This window comes from Gobio gobio (assembly GCF_949357685.1).
Source record: "Gobio gobio genome assembly, chromosome: 7".
Taxonomy (NCBI): domain Eukaryota; kingdom Metazoa; phylum Chordata; class Actinopteri; order Cypriniformes; family Gobionidae; genus Gobio; species Gobio gobio.
Genome location: NC_137103.1, coordinates 51,970,728 through 51,991,285, shown reverse-complemented (window position 1 = coordinate 51,991,285; position 20,558 = coordinate 51,970,728). Strand labels below are relative to the sequence as shown.

At 39.3% G+C, this 20,558-nt stretch overlaps 1 protein-coding gene across 3 annotated transcripts in view; it reads right to left on the bottom strand.

The window, feature by feature from the left end:
* The window catches only part of grb14 (growth factor receptor-bound protein 14), a 115,877-nt gene that overhangs the window by 17,113 nt on the left and 78,206 nt on the right, over positions 1-20,558 (bottom strand). For all 3 annotated transcript variants that reach the window (XM_079821420.1, XM_079821421.1, XM_079821422.1), the window contains 4 exons: positions 10,906-11,062; positions 4,004-4,125; positions 3,303-3,377; positions 1,644-1,781 (listed from right to left, as the gene is read on the bottom strand). In XM_079821420.1, coding sequence (XP_079677546.1) covers positions 1,644-1,781; positions 3,303-3,377; positions 4,004-4,125; positions 10,906-11,062 — 492 coding nt within the window. The remainder of the gene's footprint in view (positions 1-1,643; positions 1,782-3,302; positions 3,378-4,003; positions 4,126-10,905; positions 11,063-20,558) is intronic.

Here is a 20,558-nt window from a genome sequence, read left to right as displayed (position 1 = left end):
TCCTCTGATGGCTACTTCCAGCAGGATAATGCACCGTCACAAAGCTCCAATCATTTCAAATTGGTTTCTTGAACATGGCAATGAGTTCACTGGACTAAAATGGCCCCCATAGTCACCAGATCTCAACCCAATAGAGCATCTTTGGGATGTGGTGGAACAGGAGCTTCGTGCCCTGGATGTGCATCTCACAAATCTCCATCAACTGCAAGATGCTATCCTATCAATATGGGCCAACATTTCTAAAGAATGCTTTCAGCACCTTGTTGAATCAATGCCACGTAGAATTAAGGCAGTTCTGAAGGCGAAAGGGGGTCAAACACAGTATTAGTATGGTGTTCCTAATAACCCTTTAGGTGAGTGTACATTTTTTTTTTTTTTTTTCCGGATAGCTCTGTCCATAATTTATTGCACTACCCTAATCCACTGCTATTCCTCATATTAGCCTAGCATATTATTGTATACCTCTATCTGTAAAATTCTGTTTATAGTAATAGCCATCTGTATATTATATTCTAGTACATATTCACCTGTAAATTCTGTTTATAGTAATAGCCATCTGTATATTTATTCACTGTACATATTCACCTGTAAATTCAGTTCTGTTTATAGTAATAACGTCTCTCTATTTATACATATTTATACATATTCAGTACATATCCATGTCCTGCACTTATGCAAACGTTGTATATCCTGCACTTGCTGCTATTGCACTTCTGGTTAGACCTAAACTGCATTTCGTTGCCTTGTACTTGTACTTGTGTAATGACAATAAAGTTGAATCTAATCTAATCTAATCTAATATACTGTATATACAAGAGTGTTTAGTTGAAGTTTGAGACGTAACAAATACCACTTGTTAAAAAATTTATTGTGCATCATTTCCAATCAAGCTGTCTTGTCATCAAATTATGCATTGAAAATAATTTATTGGGTGTATTTATGATGCATAAAATGCTATTTGAGATGTGGTGGGATTGCACAGAATTCTCCTGTGATGCATGAACATTATGTCCTCTCTTGCACATTGTTGGTGGACGCATAAAAAAACCCAATGAGAGTATGAAAAGTGTATCATGACAGTTCCTTTTCCACAGGACCAAAAGAGCCCACAGAAACAGGCTGATATCATGAAGTGGACAGCGAGGTCCTCTTATGTCCAGAACAAAAGCTCTATTGAGGTACTGAGAAAAAAAAAAGAAAAAAGCGAGGGTAGTGCTGGTTGGCACAGTAGTGTGCAGGTACACAGCTCACCTGTTGTGTGACTTTGAAGGGTTCAGCACTTGGCATAGCAGGAGTGTTACACAAAATCCGGCTCTACCAGTTTTACTGAGTAAAGCCCCATAAATCTGCACTGTTAGATCTGACTATCACATCTAGAATGCATCAGATAAGACTCAGAACCTGAATGAACTCCCATAAACCAACAGCTCTTGATCTTCCTCATACTCTTGCAGCTCAAGACGCATTTTAGGCGCACGGCTCACCTTTAAGGGATTCTAATAAGAGCAAGTGGTGTTGTGAACAATTAAAGCTAATCCCTGCAGACTTTGTGGCATTGAGATCAAAGGATGGAGAGTTTTAGCGAGCCAGAAACTGAATGCAGAGCAGGTGCTGCACGGGCTATGTGACGGATCTGAACCCACCTTTGATGTGCCCTTGTTGGAGAAGTACAATCCTGATCTTCTTAACACAAAGTAGAACTTCTTCCATGATTTCCTGCCATGCTCTTTGGCGTGGAGGTACCCGTGAATCTCAGGACAAGAGCTGGAACTGAGAAAGGTCTGCAGGAGGAACGACAGACACAACATACTCAAATAAACCCGTTATCCAACTCAGGCTTTAACCAATTTCTGAATGAATCTGTGTTTTGAGCGAATCAATCGGGTGAACCAATGATTCAATGGTCCATTCATAAAGAGAGCCATTTACGTCATTTCTGAATGAATCAGCCGTTTGAACGAATCAAATGAATTTATGACTCAATGTCATTGAAAATCATATTTCCATATTAATAAAAAAAACAATCAAAGGTATAGTTCACCCCTAAATTTAAATTCTGTCATCATTTACTCACCCTCGTGGCTGTTGAAGCCTAAAAGTTTATGTGAAATAAATGTTGAATCAAATAAAATATTTATTTCTAAAGCTGCTTTTTTGTAATGTCTATTTGATGCTTTTCTCATTTAACACAATAATGACTTTAAATTATCTTTTGGGGGTAATTTCTTAGCCAAACTTTTTGTGAGATTCATTTGTGAATAATTAGATTTATTAATCGCCACATTGTGTAATTGTTTAGATTAAAAATGTTATGAAAAATGGCTTTACAGGCCTACTATATATATATATATATATATATATATATATATATATATATATATATATATATATATATATATATATATATATATATATATATATATATATATATATATATATATATATATATATATATATATATATATATATATATATTAATAATATATAATAATAATAATAATAATAATAATAATAATATTATACATTATATTAAAATAATATATTTTTAAACTAATGTTACTATCAATATTAAAGGGATAGTTCACCCCAAAATGAAATTTTTATGTTTATCTGCTTACCTACAGGGTATCCAAGACGAATGTCATCTAGTATTTAATTATAATAGTATATAACTTCTGGCGAATAAGGTCAAAATACTGGTGCGATCAAAGATATATATACGTAGATGCCTCATTCAACCGATCCGTGCAGGCACTAATGAGGCATCTATGTATATATCTAAGATCGCACTGGTATTTTGCATGTATTTTGACCTTCTTCGCCGGAAGTGATGGCGCGGGGACGGCTGATGCAGAGCCATAGAAAAAAATTTAATACATTTTTAAATATGGATATTTTTCTCACACAAACTCATCGATTCACTTCAGAAGGCCTTTATTAACACCCCGGAGCCGAGAGGAGCACGATATTCGATGGACAGATGCATTTTTCATGGACTTCAAAAACAGAGCAACTATTTCTGCTATTATAATGCTTGGATTAGCCTGAACATTTTTAATATAACTCAGATTTTATTCGTCTGAAAGAAGAATGTCATATACACCTAGGATGACTTGAGGGTGATTAAATCATGGGCTAATTTTCATTTTTGGGTGAACTATCCCTTTAATATTCATTTTAATTCAATTAAATAAATAATAAAAGTATATATAATGTATCAGTATGTGCCTGTATGACGCCCCCCCAAAAAAAAAAAATACTCTATCCACAGTTAATAATAATAATAATATGAAGATCATCACCTGTATGAGTTGTGAGTGGTTCATGATTCCATTGGTTTCACTCGATATAGACACCATGTGCTCTGGGAAAAAGTCCTGCAATGATCCAAAGATACAATACAATCTCTATCATCAACAACTCCACTGACTCTTTTTTGTTGTTGTTGTTGTTTACTGTCTGTTTCTGTCATAGAGACAAGTGCAATTTCTCAAGACACCCATCCCCATCTGTCATGTATTAGGAGCATTGGGCAAGTACTTAAATATATAATTACACTGTAACAATGACACCTTAAAATAAAGTGTAACCAAGCATTGTATGTGTGCTATGAAAGAAATCCCTTAAATCTGCCATTAGGATCTGTGACCGTGACCTTAAAAATCACAGGGTTTAGTGATCTGTGATTGATTATTTAGGCATTACCTTGAATTTTTAACCAGTACAATTAAAAAGCCCTATCGTGTGTCTCTGTTTCAATCTTTAATGACCTTGAATAGGTAACTCTGGATATTTGGCCAAACCTCAACAAATCAATTATACATTACCAGGGCGGCATGTGTCCAGACACACACACACACACACACACACACACACACACACACACACACACTGGCATGGGGACCAAAAAATATCCCAACAAGGTCAAAGGTATTGCCGTCCTTGTGGGGATATTTTGTACCCACAACGTTGGGAATATAGAACCCGAACCACACACACTTACAAGTGGCTTCTTGAAGAACTCGTATTTGGCATAATTCTTCCTGAAGTACAGACAGCAGTGCGAGTCCATTCCCCAGCCAGACTGAACCTCCATAACGGACTCATGGTCTTCTATGGTTCTCTCTGGAAATCAAAAACAAAAGTGAGTTTAGCACATGCTCATGAATTACCTAGATTGTGCCACCTTCATGAAACACGAGCAGAACGAATTTGTGTGTAAATCGTTCGTAAAGCCACTCTGATGTGATCTGAAATTTTCGGATTCACAAAAATGTTCGGATTTTCAAAATGTTAGAGGGTACGAAAGAAATGTACACCTGCTCCCTACCCCATGTAAAATGGTGCGTAAAACATTTGAACGTTTTGTGTTCTAATTTAGGCAAACTGATGACATCGCATTTTGATGCACTATGTACCATAATAATATTTCAAGAATTGATTTGCCCCGTTTTTTTTTTTTTTACTGTGAACGTTGGGTAATATGCAGCGCTCGTCACTGTCACGTTTTACCCGGCCGTCCAATCACAGCGGAGAAGGGGCGGGACAAAAACTACACCGACCAATCATCCCACTTGTACACCGACTGAACAACAATAATGGAGAAGTTAATACTGCTTTTTACTGCATTTCTTTAAATATTCAGTAATATTTTTCAAAATGAGACACTAGTCACACATTACTGCCATGGATATTCTGTATCATAGCAACCAAAGTATTTCAGCTGGAAAAACGCTGCCCTTGAAAAGCACTTTCAAGCACCACCAGCTAGCCGTTTTCAGACCACCAGGCATTTTTTAGCTGGCTCAAAATGCTCTGGTGGACACACGATAATTGAATATTTATTGGTCAATATAGGCATATGGTCAATTAGTCTCTTTAGCATTTATGCAAAATAATGGAGCCAAACCTGAGAAAGAAGTCCAGAAGATTCCACAGCGTTCCTGGCCACGTCATTTGCAGTTGTAACTCAGGGGTGGGGATTATGCTAATTAAGAATGAGTGTGTGCAAGCGCGCCCTATTTATGAATGTTTGGAATTCATTAATATACACACGTTTAACTACCGAATCCGTGGTATACGAAGCGTTTGTGAATCTGGAGGAGAGTTTTCGAGAGGTCCATTTTACACTCAAATTACTCAGAATTTGCTCATATATTTACGAAAGTTGTAAATCATGACGGTAAACCCTGTTTTTATAGCATCAAAGAACTACCTAAAATGACAGAAACCATCTTTGGAAAAAGGTTTGGATTTTTTAGTTTGGCTCGCATCCCATTCAATTATATGGAGAGGGTGGGGTTAAACTATGACCTATACTCCATCCAGCCACCAGGGGGGTGACCGAAATGCTTTGGATTTACTTTTCAGGATGTGAGCGGCACACTTGCTTTGAATGCTGCCCGTCCAATCAGAATATAGAGTCAGCTCGTTTGATAATGTATTTTACTGCCCTTGTTTGTTTCCAGCTCTGAGTTTTTATCATCCCACTGCTCCGTGGGCTTGACGGATTAATTATTAACACTCTTTTTAAAAATTATGCCTTGATAATGAGCAACCTTCAACAGTAATGAGAATGATGTGCGGGGGAGCTTGTTATTCCACTTTATCATTAAATATTATTCAGCTCCTGCAACCCTAAATGCATGTTTAATGACTAAATGGAAAGCATCTGTTTAGAAGCAGCCATCTGGAAGAGTTAGACTACTGTTATCTAAAACTAATTAATTCCCATAGTGTTACTGCAGTGAACAGACAGAGATATCATAAAATAATCTTGTTTGCATTGGCTATGACCAAATGAGCTACGTCTTCTCCGTGCTGTTGATGATCTCTCTTGAAATAAGGGCTTCATTTGGAGCTAAATATTTTCTGCCTTTTAAAGTTTCCATGAAATCAAAATGGAAGGTTTTTAGTATAAATATGCTCACTCTGCACTTCATATTTTCTGTCCAATCAAATGCTTTCTAGAATCTAAAGCCCTACGATTCAGACAGTATAAATATGCTTTCCATTGGGGTGAATGAAGTCTGGTTTCACGGACACGACAGCACAGAGCGGATCATGTGATCGAGTCGGTCCAGAGACACGATAGCACAGAGCGGATCATGTGATCTAGTCGGTCCAGAGACACGATAGCACAGAGCGGATCATGTGATCTAGTCGGTCCAGAGTCACTATAGCACAGAGCAGATCATGTGATCGAGTCGGTCCAGAGACACGATAGCACAGAGCAGATCATGTGATCGAGTCGTCCAGAGACACGATAGCACAGAGTGGATCATGTGATTGAGTCGGTTCAGAGTCACGACAGCACAGAGCGGATCATGTGATCGAGTCGGTCCAGAGTCACGACAGCACAGAGCGAATCATGTGATCGAGTCGGTCCAGAGTCACGACAGCACAGAGCGAATCATGTGATCGAGTCGGTCCAGAGACACGATAGCACAGAGCGGGTCATGTGATCGAGTCGGTCCAGAGTAGCGACAGCACAGAGCGGGTCATGTGATCGAGTCGGTCCAGAGACACGATAGCACAGAGAGGATCATGTGATCGAGTCGGTTCAGAGTCACGACAGCACAGAGCAGATCATGTGATCGAGTCGGTCCAGAGACACGATAGCACAGAGCGGATCATGTGATCGAGTCGGTCCAGAGACACGATAGCACAGAGCGGGTCATGTGATCGAGTCGGTCCAGAGACACGACAGCACAGAGCGGATCATGTGATCTAGTCGGTCCAGAGACACGACAGCACAGAGCGGATCATGTGATCGAGTCGGTCCAGAGTCACGACAGCACAGAGCGAATCATGTGATCGAGTCGGTCCAGAGACACGATAGCACAGAGCGGGTCATGTGATCGAGTCGGTCCAGAGACACGATAGCACAGAGCGGATCATGTGATCTAGTCGGTCCAGAGACACGACAGCACAGAGCGGATCATGTGATCGAGTCGGTCCAGAGTCACGACAGCACAGAGCGAATCATGTGATCGAGTTGGTCCAGAGACACGATAGCACAGAGCAGATCATGTGATCGAGTCGATCCAGAGACACGACAGCACAGAGCGGATCATGTGATCGAGTTGGTCCAGAGACACGACAGCACAGTCGGATCATGTGATCGAGTTGGTCCAGAGTCACGACAGCACAGAGCGGATCATGTGATCAAGTCGGTCCAGAGACACGACAGCACAGTCGGATCATGTGATCGAGTCGGCCCAGAGACACGACAGCACAGAGCGGATCATGTGATCGAGTTGGTCCAGAGACACGATAGCACAGAGCGGATCAAGTGATCAAGTCGGTCCAGAGACACGACAGCACAGAGCGGATCAAGTGATCAAGTCGACCTCGCACACACACTCACAGGAATGCGCACAGAGTAACGGCCGAGCTCAGTGTTTTGATTGAATAATACAGTTTCTCGCAAAACCTTATAGTGTGCCTCCTGAACACTTTCCAAATATGGCGCGCGTATCATTGTATCATTGCGTGTCACTGTATCATTGCGTGATACTTTTGTATATTTTTTGTAATGTTTTAGCCTGGTTGCTATTCACTGCCATTATAGGAAGGAGCGCGTGCAGGACTATTTTTTTCATTTCAGGGTGAACTGTCCTTTTAACCCCGGGGGGAGGAACACCCAGCTAGAATGTGAGGCTGTTGAATGTCTGGGCACATTCACACCAATCTGGAAACCAGAGTGCAAAGTCTGTGTTTAATTACTGCATCAGAATCACTTCTCATCTGGCTGGAACTAATGCTGGGGTCAGACTACATGATATCACCACAATTTTGGCATGATCCATTTGATGCAGTGTATCATGGTGATTCGTAAATGACAATTGCCGTCTTCAACAACCCAGTACTGGAAATAGCATTGATCCAACACGACGCTTCTGTAGCCATTGATTGGTCGGAAAGCAACATGTAGTATTTAGGAGTCAAGATCGCATAATCTGACACAGTGAATATCATAACAGACAAAAATATAGTGTAGTGTGAACCTAGCATTAGAGACTAAATGACTTGTGAATGAATCATTCAGACCAGTTTTGTGAACTGGATAAACGGATTCATTCAAAAGATCAAATCATTCATGAATCTCTCACTCTCACGAACTCTCATCAATGCACAAAGGAAAGTTATCTTGTATATAATATATAAATGTAAAAAAATTTCAGTTGAAAGTACTACTAAACCTAATACTGAAATAAAATACTTTAAAGCTACAGTAAATAGCTTAAAAAAATAAACAATATATAAATAAAACCAATAAAAATGACAAAATTAATGATTCAATCGTATTAATAAAAAAAAAATCTGATCAAATATATTAGTAAATACTATGATAGTATATAAATCCTACTAAAATAACTCTAAAGTTGATGTCATGATTTTGAGTGAATAAAAGCACAAATAACACAAAAAAACGACTGTCAGGATTTACTAAAGTCAAGAAGTGAAAATAAGCGCTGAAAAGCAAGGCCGTAACCATGTCTTAGACATCGGGGGGTATTGCTCTTATTGATATATTTAAAGGAATTCAATTATTAAAGGATTAAAAGGGATTTAAGGAAATAAAGAAAAAGAAATAAGACTGGTAAAAGTGCCAGATCGATTATAGTTATAAAGTAAACTATTTGCAAATAAGTGCACATTCAAAAATTTGTCACACACAGAGACCTTGCACACTGAGTCTGATGCGTATTAATGAATGCGTTACGAAAAAAAACCTGCAAAACAATACAAAATGCCGTCTTCAAGTAGTGAGGATGATTGTTTTGTCCTCTCTCTTCTTAAAAAGAGAAAAAGAAAGAGGAAATATTAGGTCCATCCACTCCTGCGATCGCGTAGAGAGGAAGGAGAGTTCCACCTCCTTATCAAGGAGCTGCGGGATTATCCAGACCGATTCAAAGTTTACTTTATGATGTCAGTGGCTCAGTTTGATGCTTTGCTAGCGATACTGGATCCACATATTAAAAAGAAGACCACCAATTTCCGTGAATCAATTGATCCTGAACAGAGACTGGCAGTATGTCTAAGGTATGGATCCGCGCGTGCACACACACACACACACACACACACACACACACACACACACACACACACACACACACATATACACACGGTTTACAGGGACTGTATATATAATTGTAGGTATCTGAGCACTGGCGATTCATTCACCACCATTGCCAGCAGTTTTAGGTTGGGCATCAGCACTGTAGATGGGAAAAACGGATGCGAAAAACGCAGAAAATCGAACCTGTTCCGTTTTTTTTTGATGGACGAAAGTTTCGGAGGCAGTGTGCAAGCGTGATTGACATAACGTGAGGTCGAATTTATTTTTTGACGTGCGAAAATTTCGCATGCGAATGTCGGACTCATGGTGCGTTCACACCGGACGCGATTCGCGCGATTCGCGCGAGTGATTTACATGTTAAGTCAATGCAGAGACGCGAAATGGCATTCTGCGGCGCGATTCGCGCGAATGAGGCGGCGAGATTCGCGCGATTCGCGCGATTGAGGCGGCGAGAAGGACGCGACTTGAGCGTTTTGAACGCGCGATTCGCGCGAATCGCGTGAATCGCGCGAAACGCTCAAGTTGAAAAATCTGAACTTTGGCGGATATTTCGCGCCGCGATAACCAATCAGGAGCTTGCTCTAGTAGTGACAACAATGAAGAGAAAATCTGTATATTGATATCTGGTTCAGACAATATGATTATCACTGTGATAACATTAAATTACATGAAACACAACCCAGTCTCTTTTTGTTAAATGCAAGTTTATGTATGATCAATAATACAAAAGTATCAGTAATGTATAACAAGCTATACATGAAACAAAGCAACAATGCAGTCAAACATTCAAAGTCAGTGCTAGTAGGCTAACGTTACAACTGCAACGTACAGTTATAGCCTAAAAATATAAAGTAATGAAACTTATCTTTGCCCTCAGCCTAAACGATTTGCCAGGGAACAAATTATAGATCCATGAGACCAAAGATCGGCCGTTACAAGACGAATTATAGCTCGAGACACACCACAGAGACATCAGAGCCAGCGGGAGACGGCAGAAGGACTGGCCGAGGAAAGGTTGCCCTCGCCGGCTTTCACGTGCGCTGAGCGCGCTGTCCGCTGGAGCTCACAGCTCCGACAACGGCAGATAAAATGTTCAAATAGGCACTGTTTATGTAAATAAACCACAGATTTGAGCTTTAAACAACTACATTATCGACTGAAAAAGTCTTAAAACTACGTTTTGTCACACATTAACAGTAGATATGAACAAAAAAAAAAGACATGTAAACACAGCCCATGTCAGCCATTTCTCAACGAGACGAGCTGCTGGCGGAAGCCCCGCCCATGACGCGAATTCGCATCTGTTGTGCAGTAAATGTCACACGCGATACGCGCGAATTTCACGCGCGATTCGCGCGAGTAAACTCAAAATGTACACGCGTCCACCTTCGCGCGATTAGCGCGAATTATTCGCGCGAATCGCGTCCGGTGTGAACGCCACATCAGTGTGCAAAGGCCTTCACTCTTATTTTCGTCTTCCCAATATGTAAAAATGCAAAACATTTCTCGTCACGTCAAATTCATTTACGATTTACATAAAGGTTTTTACTAAGGTTTCTGCTCGTCAATTTACTGGTGTTTGCGCCATTATTTACCACCCAAAAAAGCATGTCTTAAACCAGACGCTAATTTGCGCTCCTCTTGGTAGATCGTGTTGGTCATTATGGAAATGATCTGACTGTGTCTGTGTTCATTTTTTTTTTTTGTGTCATCAGTAGATCACACGCAGAACTTTCCACTCCCATCTGCTCTTTTATGGAATTGTGCTCTCACACTAATTTGCCCTGCTTAGTAAATGGACTTTTGGCCCATGGACTTACCGATACTCAGATGCGGGATCTGCTCAAACAGGGTCCAGCTGTGGTCATCAATGCAGTGGTTCTTCAGGATGAACAGCTGGCAGATGTCCCGGGCGGTGATGTCACTGGGGACCTCCACTGCACGGCTGGTGTTGTCTTCACTGTACACTTTGATTACCTGCAACAAATGAAAAAAAGAAATAGGGTTTGAACGGAATACTAACTTACTGCTTACTAAATCAAAAAGGTCAAATATTTATATGTTTAAAATATTCTTGAAAGAAGTCTCTTCTGCTCACTAAGGCTGTATTTATTTGATTAAAAATACAGAAAAAACTGTAATATTATGAAATATTATTACAATTTCAATTTGAATACATTTTAAAATATAATTTATTTCTGCGATGCAAAGCTGAATTTTCAGCATCCTTACTCCAGTCTTCAGTGTCACATGATCCTTCAGAAATCATTCAAATATGCTAATTTTTAACAGTTTAAACAGTGTCTGTCACATGATCTTAAAATAAACTATCTATTTGGCATTTTTAATCCAATAGTGTGTACAATAAAAATGTCACTTTTAGCAAGAAAAGGGATGCAGATATAATTTCCGGTTCATTCATCATGCTGAAAATGGAAGGTCAAGTCAAGCGCATTGCATTGTGGGATACAGTACTCCACATAAGCTCTGCGGTATACTGGACATTTTGACAAATCTCGTCAGAAAATGCACATAATGTGCACAGTATAAGAAATACTAATGCTAGCATGCTACTCTGAACACAATCGAGTGTAAGTTTAAAAACGAGTTAATCTGTCACACTGCAACAAGCTCCTGCCATTTTACCTGTCTAGTGATGATCATTGGCTACACACACTCCTTCAACCACCCCACAAGGACATTTTGAACTACATTTCACTTCATGTCCTATATACAGTGTGCAACAACCCATTCATTCAAAGTGCAGACAGCCTGTGCTGCAGAAGTCATGAATGTTCCCTTTCATGAGCGCTGGAGTTCCCTGCTACGCCTCATATCCTCATATGATGAGCTGAAGAACCCAAAAATTCCTTTTAGTGTTATAGTTTCGTTGAATTGCTTTCATATGATCCCACAGAGAAACAGAGCAGCATTTCAAACCCCTCGCATTGATTTCACACACACACACACACACACACACACACACACACACACACACACACACACACACACACACACACACACACACACACACACACACACACACACACACACATACGCGAATAAAAAAAAAACAGAGTAAATTGGCATTTCGGCGCAACTTACCCCTGTGCTGGGCGGCAGGCAGGGCTGTGATTTGGGACTCGCTCTGCAGCTTATGTAGGGCTGAGTGCACAGCATTTCTCAAGAGTTGAGTGAACATAAAACAAAAACGCAAGTATCTGCCGGGGAGCAGCGAGCTTCCTCTCTCTCTCTGCAGCCGAACTCAAATGAGGTAATTAGAGAGAGCACACTCAGTGCAGCCTCCGCTGCTGCATGTCACCATGGTTCTGTCCAATCACCTGCCACCGTTTATCCAGCGGGGGTGAGTCCCGCTCCGTCTGCCCCTCTCATGCACACACCGGAGGGGGAGGGAGGCAGAAAAGTCACAAGATTTGCCCCACCTACCTATTCACACTATCTTGACAGGCCCCTGCCCTCTGCATAAATCCCAGCAAGCAATTAGAAAACTGCTGGTTAAATGTGAGACCCGACAGGTCAACCCGGACTGAAGCTGCACAAGGAGGGTGAAGGGCGAGAGAGAGCGAGAAAGTGAGCCACTTCTGCTATGCAGAACATTTTCATGTCTTCATCATTTATTTCATGGAATCATATTTTCATGATATCACAGGTACATTCAAAAATGTTGTCATTATTAATTCATGTCAAACCTGTATGCTTTTGAAGAAATATCTTCTATTTTAATGCTATTTATAAAGTATTGTAGCATTTTTTCATATTTTACAATTACATAGCTTTAATTTTTATATTTTTGTCATTTTTGCTTTGTGCATTCGTTGTTTTCTTTTTGGGGTTTAAAATAATTAAATCTTGCTATGGTTACACTTTATTTTAAAGTGAGGTAGTTACATTGTACTTACTCAAATAAGTAGTGAGTAATATTAATTTACCACATGTACTTACTATAGAGGTGCGGTTTGGGTTTGGTTTAGGGTTAGTTACTTGTAATTATGCATAATCTACTGTTATTACTATAGTAAGTACATGTAGTAACATGTAACTACGTCATCTTAAAATAACAACATGTCCTCCAACCAATACGCCTATATAGCTTGTTTGTCACTTCCCTGAAAACCGACCCATAGGAGCGTTTACTAAAGTTGTGCCCCTATCGACAACAGGACACGTTCATTTTAATTCAAGAAATACGACCCATAGGAGCGTTTACTAAAGTTGTGTCCCTATCGACAACAGGACACGTTCATTTTAATTCAAGAAATAAGACCCATAGGAGCGTTTACTAAAGTTGTGCCCCTATCGACAACAGGACACGTTCATTTTAATTCAAGAAATAAGACCCATAGGAGCGTTTACTAAAGTTGCGCCCCTATCGACAACAGGACACGTTCATTTTAATTCAAGAAATACGACCCATAGGAGCGTTTACTAAAGTTGTGCCCCTATCGACAACAGGACACTTTCATTTTAATTCAAGAAATAAGACCCATAGGAGCGTTTACTAAAGTTGTGCCCCTATCGACAACAGGACACTTTCATTTTAATTCAAGAAATACGACCCATAGGAGCGTTTACTAAAGTTGTGCCCCTATCGACAACAGGACACTTTCATTTTAATTCATGAAATACGACCCATAGGAGCGTTTACTAAAGTTGTGCCACTATCGACAACAGGACACTTTCATTTTAATTCATGAAATAAGACCCATAGGAGCGTTTACTAAAGTTGTGACCCTATCGACAACAGGACAACTTCATTTTAATTCAAGAAATAAGACCCATAGGAGCGTTTACTAAAGTTGTGCCCCTATCGACAACAGGACACTTTCATTTTAATTCAAGAAATACGACCCATAGGAGCATTTACTAAAGTTGTGTCCCTATCGACAACAGGACACTTTCATTTTAATTCAAGAAATACGACCCATAGGAGCATTTACTAAAGTTGCGCCCCTATCGACAACAGGACACTTTCATTTTAATTCAAGAAATACGACCCATAGGAGCATTTACTAAAGTTGTGTCCCTATCGACAACAGGACACTTTCATTTTAATTCAAGAAATACGACCCATAGGAGCGTTTACTAAAGTTGCGCCCCTATCGACAACAGGACACTTTCATTTTAATTCAAGAAATAAGACCCATAGGAGCGTTTACTAAAGTTGTGTCCCTATCGACAACAAGACACTTTCATTTTAATTCATGAAATAAGACCCATAGGAGCGTTTACTAAAGTTGTGCCCCTATCGACAACAGGACACTTTCATTATAATTCATGAAATAAGACCCATAGGAGCGTTTACTAAAGTTTTGTCCCTATCGACAACAGGACACGTTCATTTTAATTCAAGAAATACGACCCATAGGAGCGTTTACTAAAGTTTCGCCCCTATCAAAAACAGGACACTTTCATTTTAATGCTTTGTTTCCTTTTATTTGCGTTATATTTCTGGTTTTGCGTAGCTCAATTGATAGAGCATTGCAAAATACAACATCATGTGATTATGCAATCGTGGGTTCGATCCCAGGGAACGCATGTGCTCATAAAGTGTATATGGACTATAAATCACTGGGTAGGTTTTGGGGTGGGGTGTGTGTAGTTAATAAAAAAAGATTTTTGCTAAATGGAAATATGACAAATGGTGGTAAAAAGTCCGCACATTGCTTTTAAATGAACACGCATTTTGATTGGTAACGTAACACGACACTGTCATTATTTTTACTCCAGCTAGAGGGCGGATGACTTTAAAATGTAAATAAAGTTTGTAATAAAGTGCTTTAAAAACGTGGGTACGTGAAAAACGTGACTATAGAGGTAGGTTTTTTTCGAGGACAGTCTGTAAAATAAAGTGTTACCCTTGTTATTGCTTTATTTTTCTTGTTCAGTTTTACTTTTAGTAATTTAATTTATGTTTAGATTATAAAAAGGTGTTTTAATATCACTTACAAAGTCTTATTTTGCAATGAAGTGGACATTGAGATTTGAGAGTTGTCATGGAGGACAAGATTTTCAATAGATAATTATTTAAAATTGGGTCTTTTTGACTTGAGATGACTTGGAATATATTGCAAGCAGCATTGGCTAATTTTATGCCACTTTTTCCTTTTTGGAGCTAGACAAATCTGCATGGAAAGATAGCGCATACAAGTTTGGATTGATTAAATAATGACAGAATTTAGGGTATACACAGGGATTTAGTTTTCATTTTAGTTTTCTTGGGAATATTGTTTTAACTGATAATTAATCAATTTATTGTGTTTTCCTGTGTCCTCAACGGTGGCGGTTCTAGCTTGTATGGCATCCTGGGAAAATGACCCCTTCTGCCATCCCCACTCCCCCACAAAATCACACACAGAGATGCGATTACACAAGTTGCTCTCTCTTACATAATTTGTCAAAAAAGAAAATAGGCTACAATGCAGAACATAGAAATGAAGAAGTGATACCTTCAAGGGGTCATAAAACTGTCTATTAATTTTTTTATACTGTTGTTTGAGGATGTTGTCTTATGATGTTCACATGGTTTTTACATTCAAAAACATAATGAATAAGTAATAGGCTATTTTCTACCCTGGTTTTGAGCCTCTCTCATGGAACTCTCGGTTTGCCGCACTGAAGACTTGGAAGTAAACGCCCACGGCTAGGATTGGATAAGATTTGCATATTATAATGAGCTTTATAATGAGGAACTTTTTTTCAAAGCCTGTGGGAAAACGGCAACCGGAATGATGATTCGCCCACAGGGCTCGCAAAATGTCTTTATCAAACAAACACAATGATTTATCAAACAAACACAATGATTTATCTCTCATCCACCCGCAATTAGAATGTTATTTTTTATTCCTTGGCCCGCCCAATCGGTGGATATAAGCGCGAACCATGCATAACTAGCACACACACAGACACCAAATAAATCAGCAAAACTTCACCTCAGACAAATCAGCAAGTACAAAACTTCCGCGATTGCATTTTTCCTTCAAATTACAAGTCAAGAGAGGGAACAACGCACATCAAGAAAGGAGTGTTATTTCACTATTTAAGATAGCCCATCATAAGCCCCGGGACGTCGGGCTTTGCGAGCCCTGGCCCATACATGTCCGAGTCTGATCACGAATCGCAGCACAATGAACCAACAACACCTCAAATACAAAGGATACTCCAGCCTGTGACAGCGTAGAAGTTATGTTTTTGTGATCGAATGTGTTTAATCAGCCACAAAAGACGCCTACTCTCCGCCTACTGACCTAATGTGTAAACATTATAGAAAGCACGCACGCCAGATGGGAATTAAAGGGTTAGTTGACCCAAAAATCATGATTCGGATCGCGTGTCAAACCGCCAAACTGCTGAAATTTGGCGACCCAAACTGCTGAATCGACTCACTGATTCATAACACTTCGAAGCTTCATGATGCCGTGTTTTGAAATCGTCATCACTATATAAGTCGTTTTTTAGGGTTTTTTTGCGCACAAAAACTATTCTCGTCACTCCATAAAGTTATTGTAGAACCACTGTAGTGAGATGGACTTTGTAACGACGCCTTTAGTACCTTTTAAGGGTCTTGAGAGTGAACCGTGCCATTGTGCCAATGGAGGCCTTTCAGAACCATCAGATTTCAACTAAAATATCTTCATTTGTGTTCCGAAGATGAACGGAGGTCTGACGGGTGTCGAACGACATGAGGGTAAGTAATTAATGACAGAATTTTCATTTTTGGGTGAACTAACCCTTTAAACTTTGGCTGAAGACCCAAGTTTAGTTTGAAGACGAAAAACGTACCAAGCACAATGTTCTCTCACCATTCCTGATTTCTAACACACACGTGATCTTGCAGCTTTCAGAGCAGAAACGAAAGCTGATGCTCTCCATATGTTCATATGTAAATTGTGTGCGCTTATTTTGTCCATTAGATCAAAAGATCGGAAAAAAAGCCCATAGACCCTCCCCTTGAAGAAATCAGGACAGAAGTGGTTGAACGTGGACAAAAGAGACGGATTAAAATATCAGGAGAATGCGTCTCCCTCGTCTACTTGTGATCCAATCGACCAAAACGCATCTTAATACCAGGCGTAAACAGGGCCTTAGAAAATAGCTATGGTGAGCTTTAATTTCATGTCAACTTTACAGTTAACCGAAAAACATTTGTCTTATTATTCTGAGTAAAACAGGATATTCATTTAGAGAAAATGTAGTATGTCAGCTGAAAAGGGCATTCATAATGAGAACTGAAAGGGAAAGAGTACACTGATGAATAATGCACATTAACCGGCGATCACACAGAACACATTTTTGCATTTAAAAACACAAGACGCAGGGAAAACAGATGACTAACTTTGGTTATAAGTCATAAAGTTTAAGTGTCTGTTTTTTTTTAAGTCTTATACCGAAATAGCTTCTTCAGACAAACATATTCTGCAGAACAGGAAGAACCCTGTAAGGTATATGGATGGGGGTTGAAAGAGAGAGAGAAGAGTGTGTGTGTGAAAGGCAGATTGGAAGGGACTAGGGACGACACGCCAGTCCTCTTTCAGAGAGGAAAAGGAGGTCAATGCTCCCCAGCAGGGCCGGGGTTAGCAACCCTTTCAGCCAATCACAGCCTCCCACAGTGACATCATCTCCAAATGAGGTAAACGATCCACTGTTTAATCAGTAAGAGACCTACAAGACACAAAAAAAGACAGAGAGGAGGAGGAAAACCCCTCTCGAGGACTGGCTCTATAAATCTCTCTGACAAGCATTTACCAGACCTAACCTGTCTGGTAAGTCCCAAGGTAATAAAACGAGCAGGGCTCTTGCTGCTTCCTTATCAGAGTAAATATAAACAGTCCTTAAAGGTAAATGAGTAATAGACGGTAAAGTTAAAGAATGCCCACTACAAGAGGAAATGTGGTATAAAAATAAACACTGGATAAATATGCTGGATGTTTTTAAGTGGAGTAAAAAGTGAACTCCTTTGCATTCATTCTGTTCCTGTCCCATAAAAGTAGGCTGAGATCTCAATATTGGCTAACATATTATATTGATTATAATATTAGGCACATAAAGTGAACCTGGCATGCACATTCAACAAGTCACACCACACGACCACAGACTTAAAGAGTTTATAGGGGAATCGACTTTGCAACAACAAAACTTCTATTGAGCTGAACAGAATCAACATTGAACTGACGGAAAAAGTACACTATTACCATCTGCAGAGCTGAACTCGTTTCATAATTGATGAACTTTACACACACACTGAACTGATTTGAGCTGAATAATGACAATTTTGTCTTGCTACAGCTGCTTTACAGCAGATTTTGAATGTGTCTCATAATTTGAAAAGGTTTGCATCATTGATTCTGTTATTTTCCTCTATATTAATGTGAAGCCGCTTTGAATCAATCTGTGTTGTATAAAGAAAGTACTGTGGAAATAAAGGTGACTTGACTTAAAGTTGCAATGAAATGAAAGTAGTGTCAGATTTTTCTCCCGTATTGCGATGCATGTCTAATAGATTATGAAAAAAGAATAAATGTAGTTCTATGAATTGGTCGTCCTCATTATAAACAAAGCATTTATTTGATCAAGCTCCAAAAATGGTTTGTTTTAAAATGAAGGCCTCAAAACACACAATAGATTTGTGTCCACAAGACTTTTGACTAATGGGTGTATTTGCCTAGAGTTTTTGCTTCAAACTGATGTGAGAATCATTGAGCCTACTCATTCACATAAAACAATATATTCATTTGCAATTTGTAAGACAGTTTTTCTTCACAAAGCCTGTATGCGAGGAGGCATGCTAGCAAATGAATAATGCTAGAATCACACCTGAGAGGACAAAATAACATAATAGCCCGCACAATGACCTGCATAATGAATGAGCTTAATACAGGTGTGTGACTGAGAGCAACAGGACAAAGGACATATATTATTATATTATATATTGTACTTATCTTAATGCATCTTGTTTTAAAGGTCCCGTTTTCGTGTTTTTTTTAAGCTTTGATTGTGTTTACAGTGTGCAATATAACGTGTTCATGTTTCGCGTGTAAAAAAACACAGTATTTTTCACACAATTTACTTATCTGTATACTGCTGTTTTCACTGTCCTCAAAACGGCTTGAAAGATTTCCCTGTTCTATGAAGTCCCTCCTTCAGAAACACGTAACGAGTTCTGATTGTGCCAGCGGTTCCCGTGTTGTGATTCGACAGCAGCTTAGGGCACGCAGAGCGCACGTTACCGGAAAGGTCACGCCTCTCACCATAACGGGGATGCATGCACTCAATGATCTCTAAGTACAGCGTCCCTGGGAAAGCCAAACAAAGGTGACTTGACTCCGGGATGAAAATAACAGCGTCTCGATGACATGGCAACAAACAAACTATACGAACGCAACCGAACGCAACACTTCCTATTCTCCACGCGGGAGCAACAAGACCACGCCCCCTTTTTCGCGCGTTCTTGTGGGCGGAGGTTAGTCGACATACTGCTCTACTGACGTAATTAAAGCAGGAAATACCAGGATGTAGTCCTAACCAGCCGTTCGCTGTAGGCTTTGAAAGGGAACTTCTGTTAAATAAAATATCTCGCTTGGCATTGAACTTTGAGCTTTATAATTTTACAGGTATTATAAATGCTCTAACAGCAACATTACACACTAACTAAAGTTTGAAAAATGGGATCACGAAGAACAGGACCTTTAAGAATGTTTAAATATTTAGACTAGAAACAAGACAAAATTACTACGGGCATTTAAAAAAAAAAAAAAAATGTTTTTGAAAGTAGTCTCATGCTAAAAAATTAAATAAATAATTAAAATTAAGATCAAATCAAATCAAAACGAAATTCACTGTAAAGAAAGCAATTCACTTTCTACAAAACAAAACTCAATATTAACTTGATAAAACAAACTTTGATATTAAATTAAAAAAGAAATACATTAGGCTATAATATTTACACATCAATATGAAGAAAAATAAGTTTGACTGGTACTATATTTATCGCATCTGAGCAGAAATTTGCAAATAAAAGCTTTATTGATGTGACACTAGGCTCTTTTACAATAAACACGTTATAATCTGTCCAAAACAGGCCAAACAAATCTTGTCTAAACAGTCTTGTGTGTATGACATTTTATATTGCAGCAGGATTCACACTTAAACTGTCTTTTTGTGTTTAATAATCACATATGCTAACAGAATAAACTTGGCCTACCTTACAATCAGCCCTGAATCCTTTGCTCTGAACAGAACATGAAACAGCTTTTCATGAGGCGAATTATTCCTCAACGTGTCTCAAAACGATGTAGCTGAATTAATGTTAAAGATTGCATTCATTGCACACTTGCACCGTACCGAAAGCCCTGTACCGAAACGGTTTGGTACGAATACGTGTACCGTTACACCCCTAGTGTTCAGTTTCTGACATACTCCACACGACAAATGGAAGAGTGAAAGACTGATGGCTTTG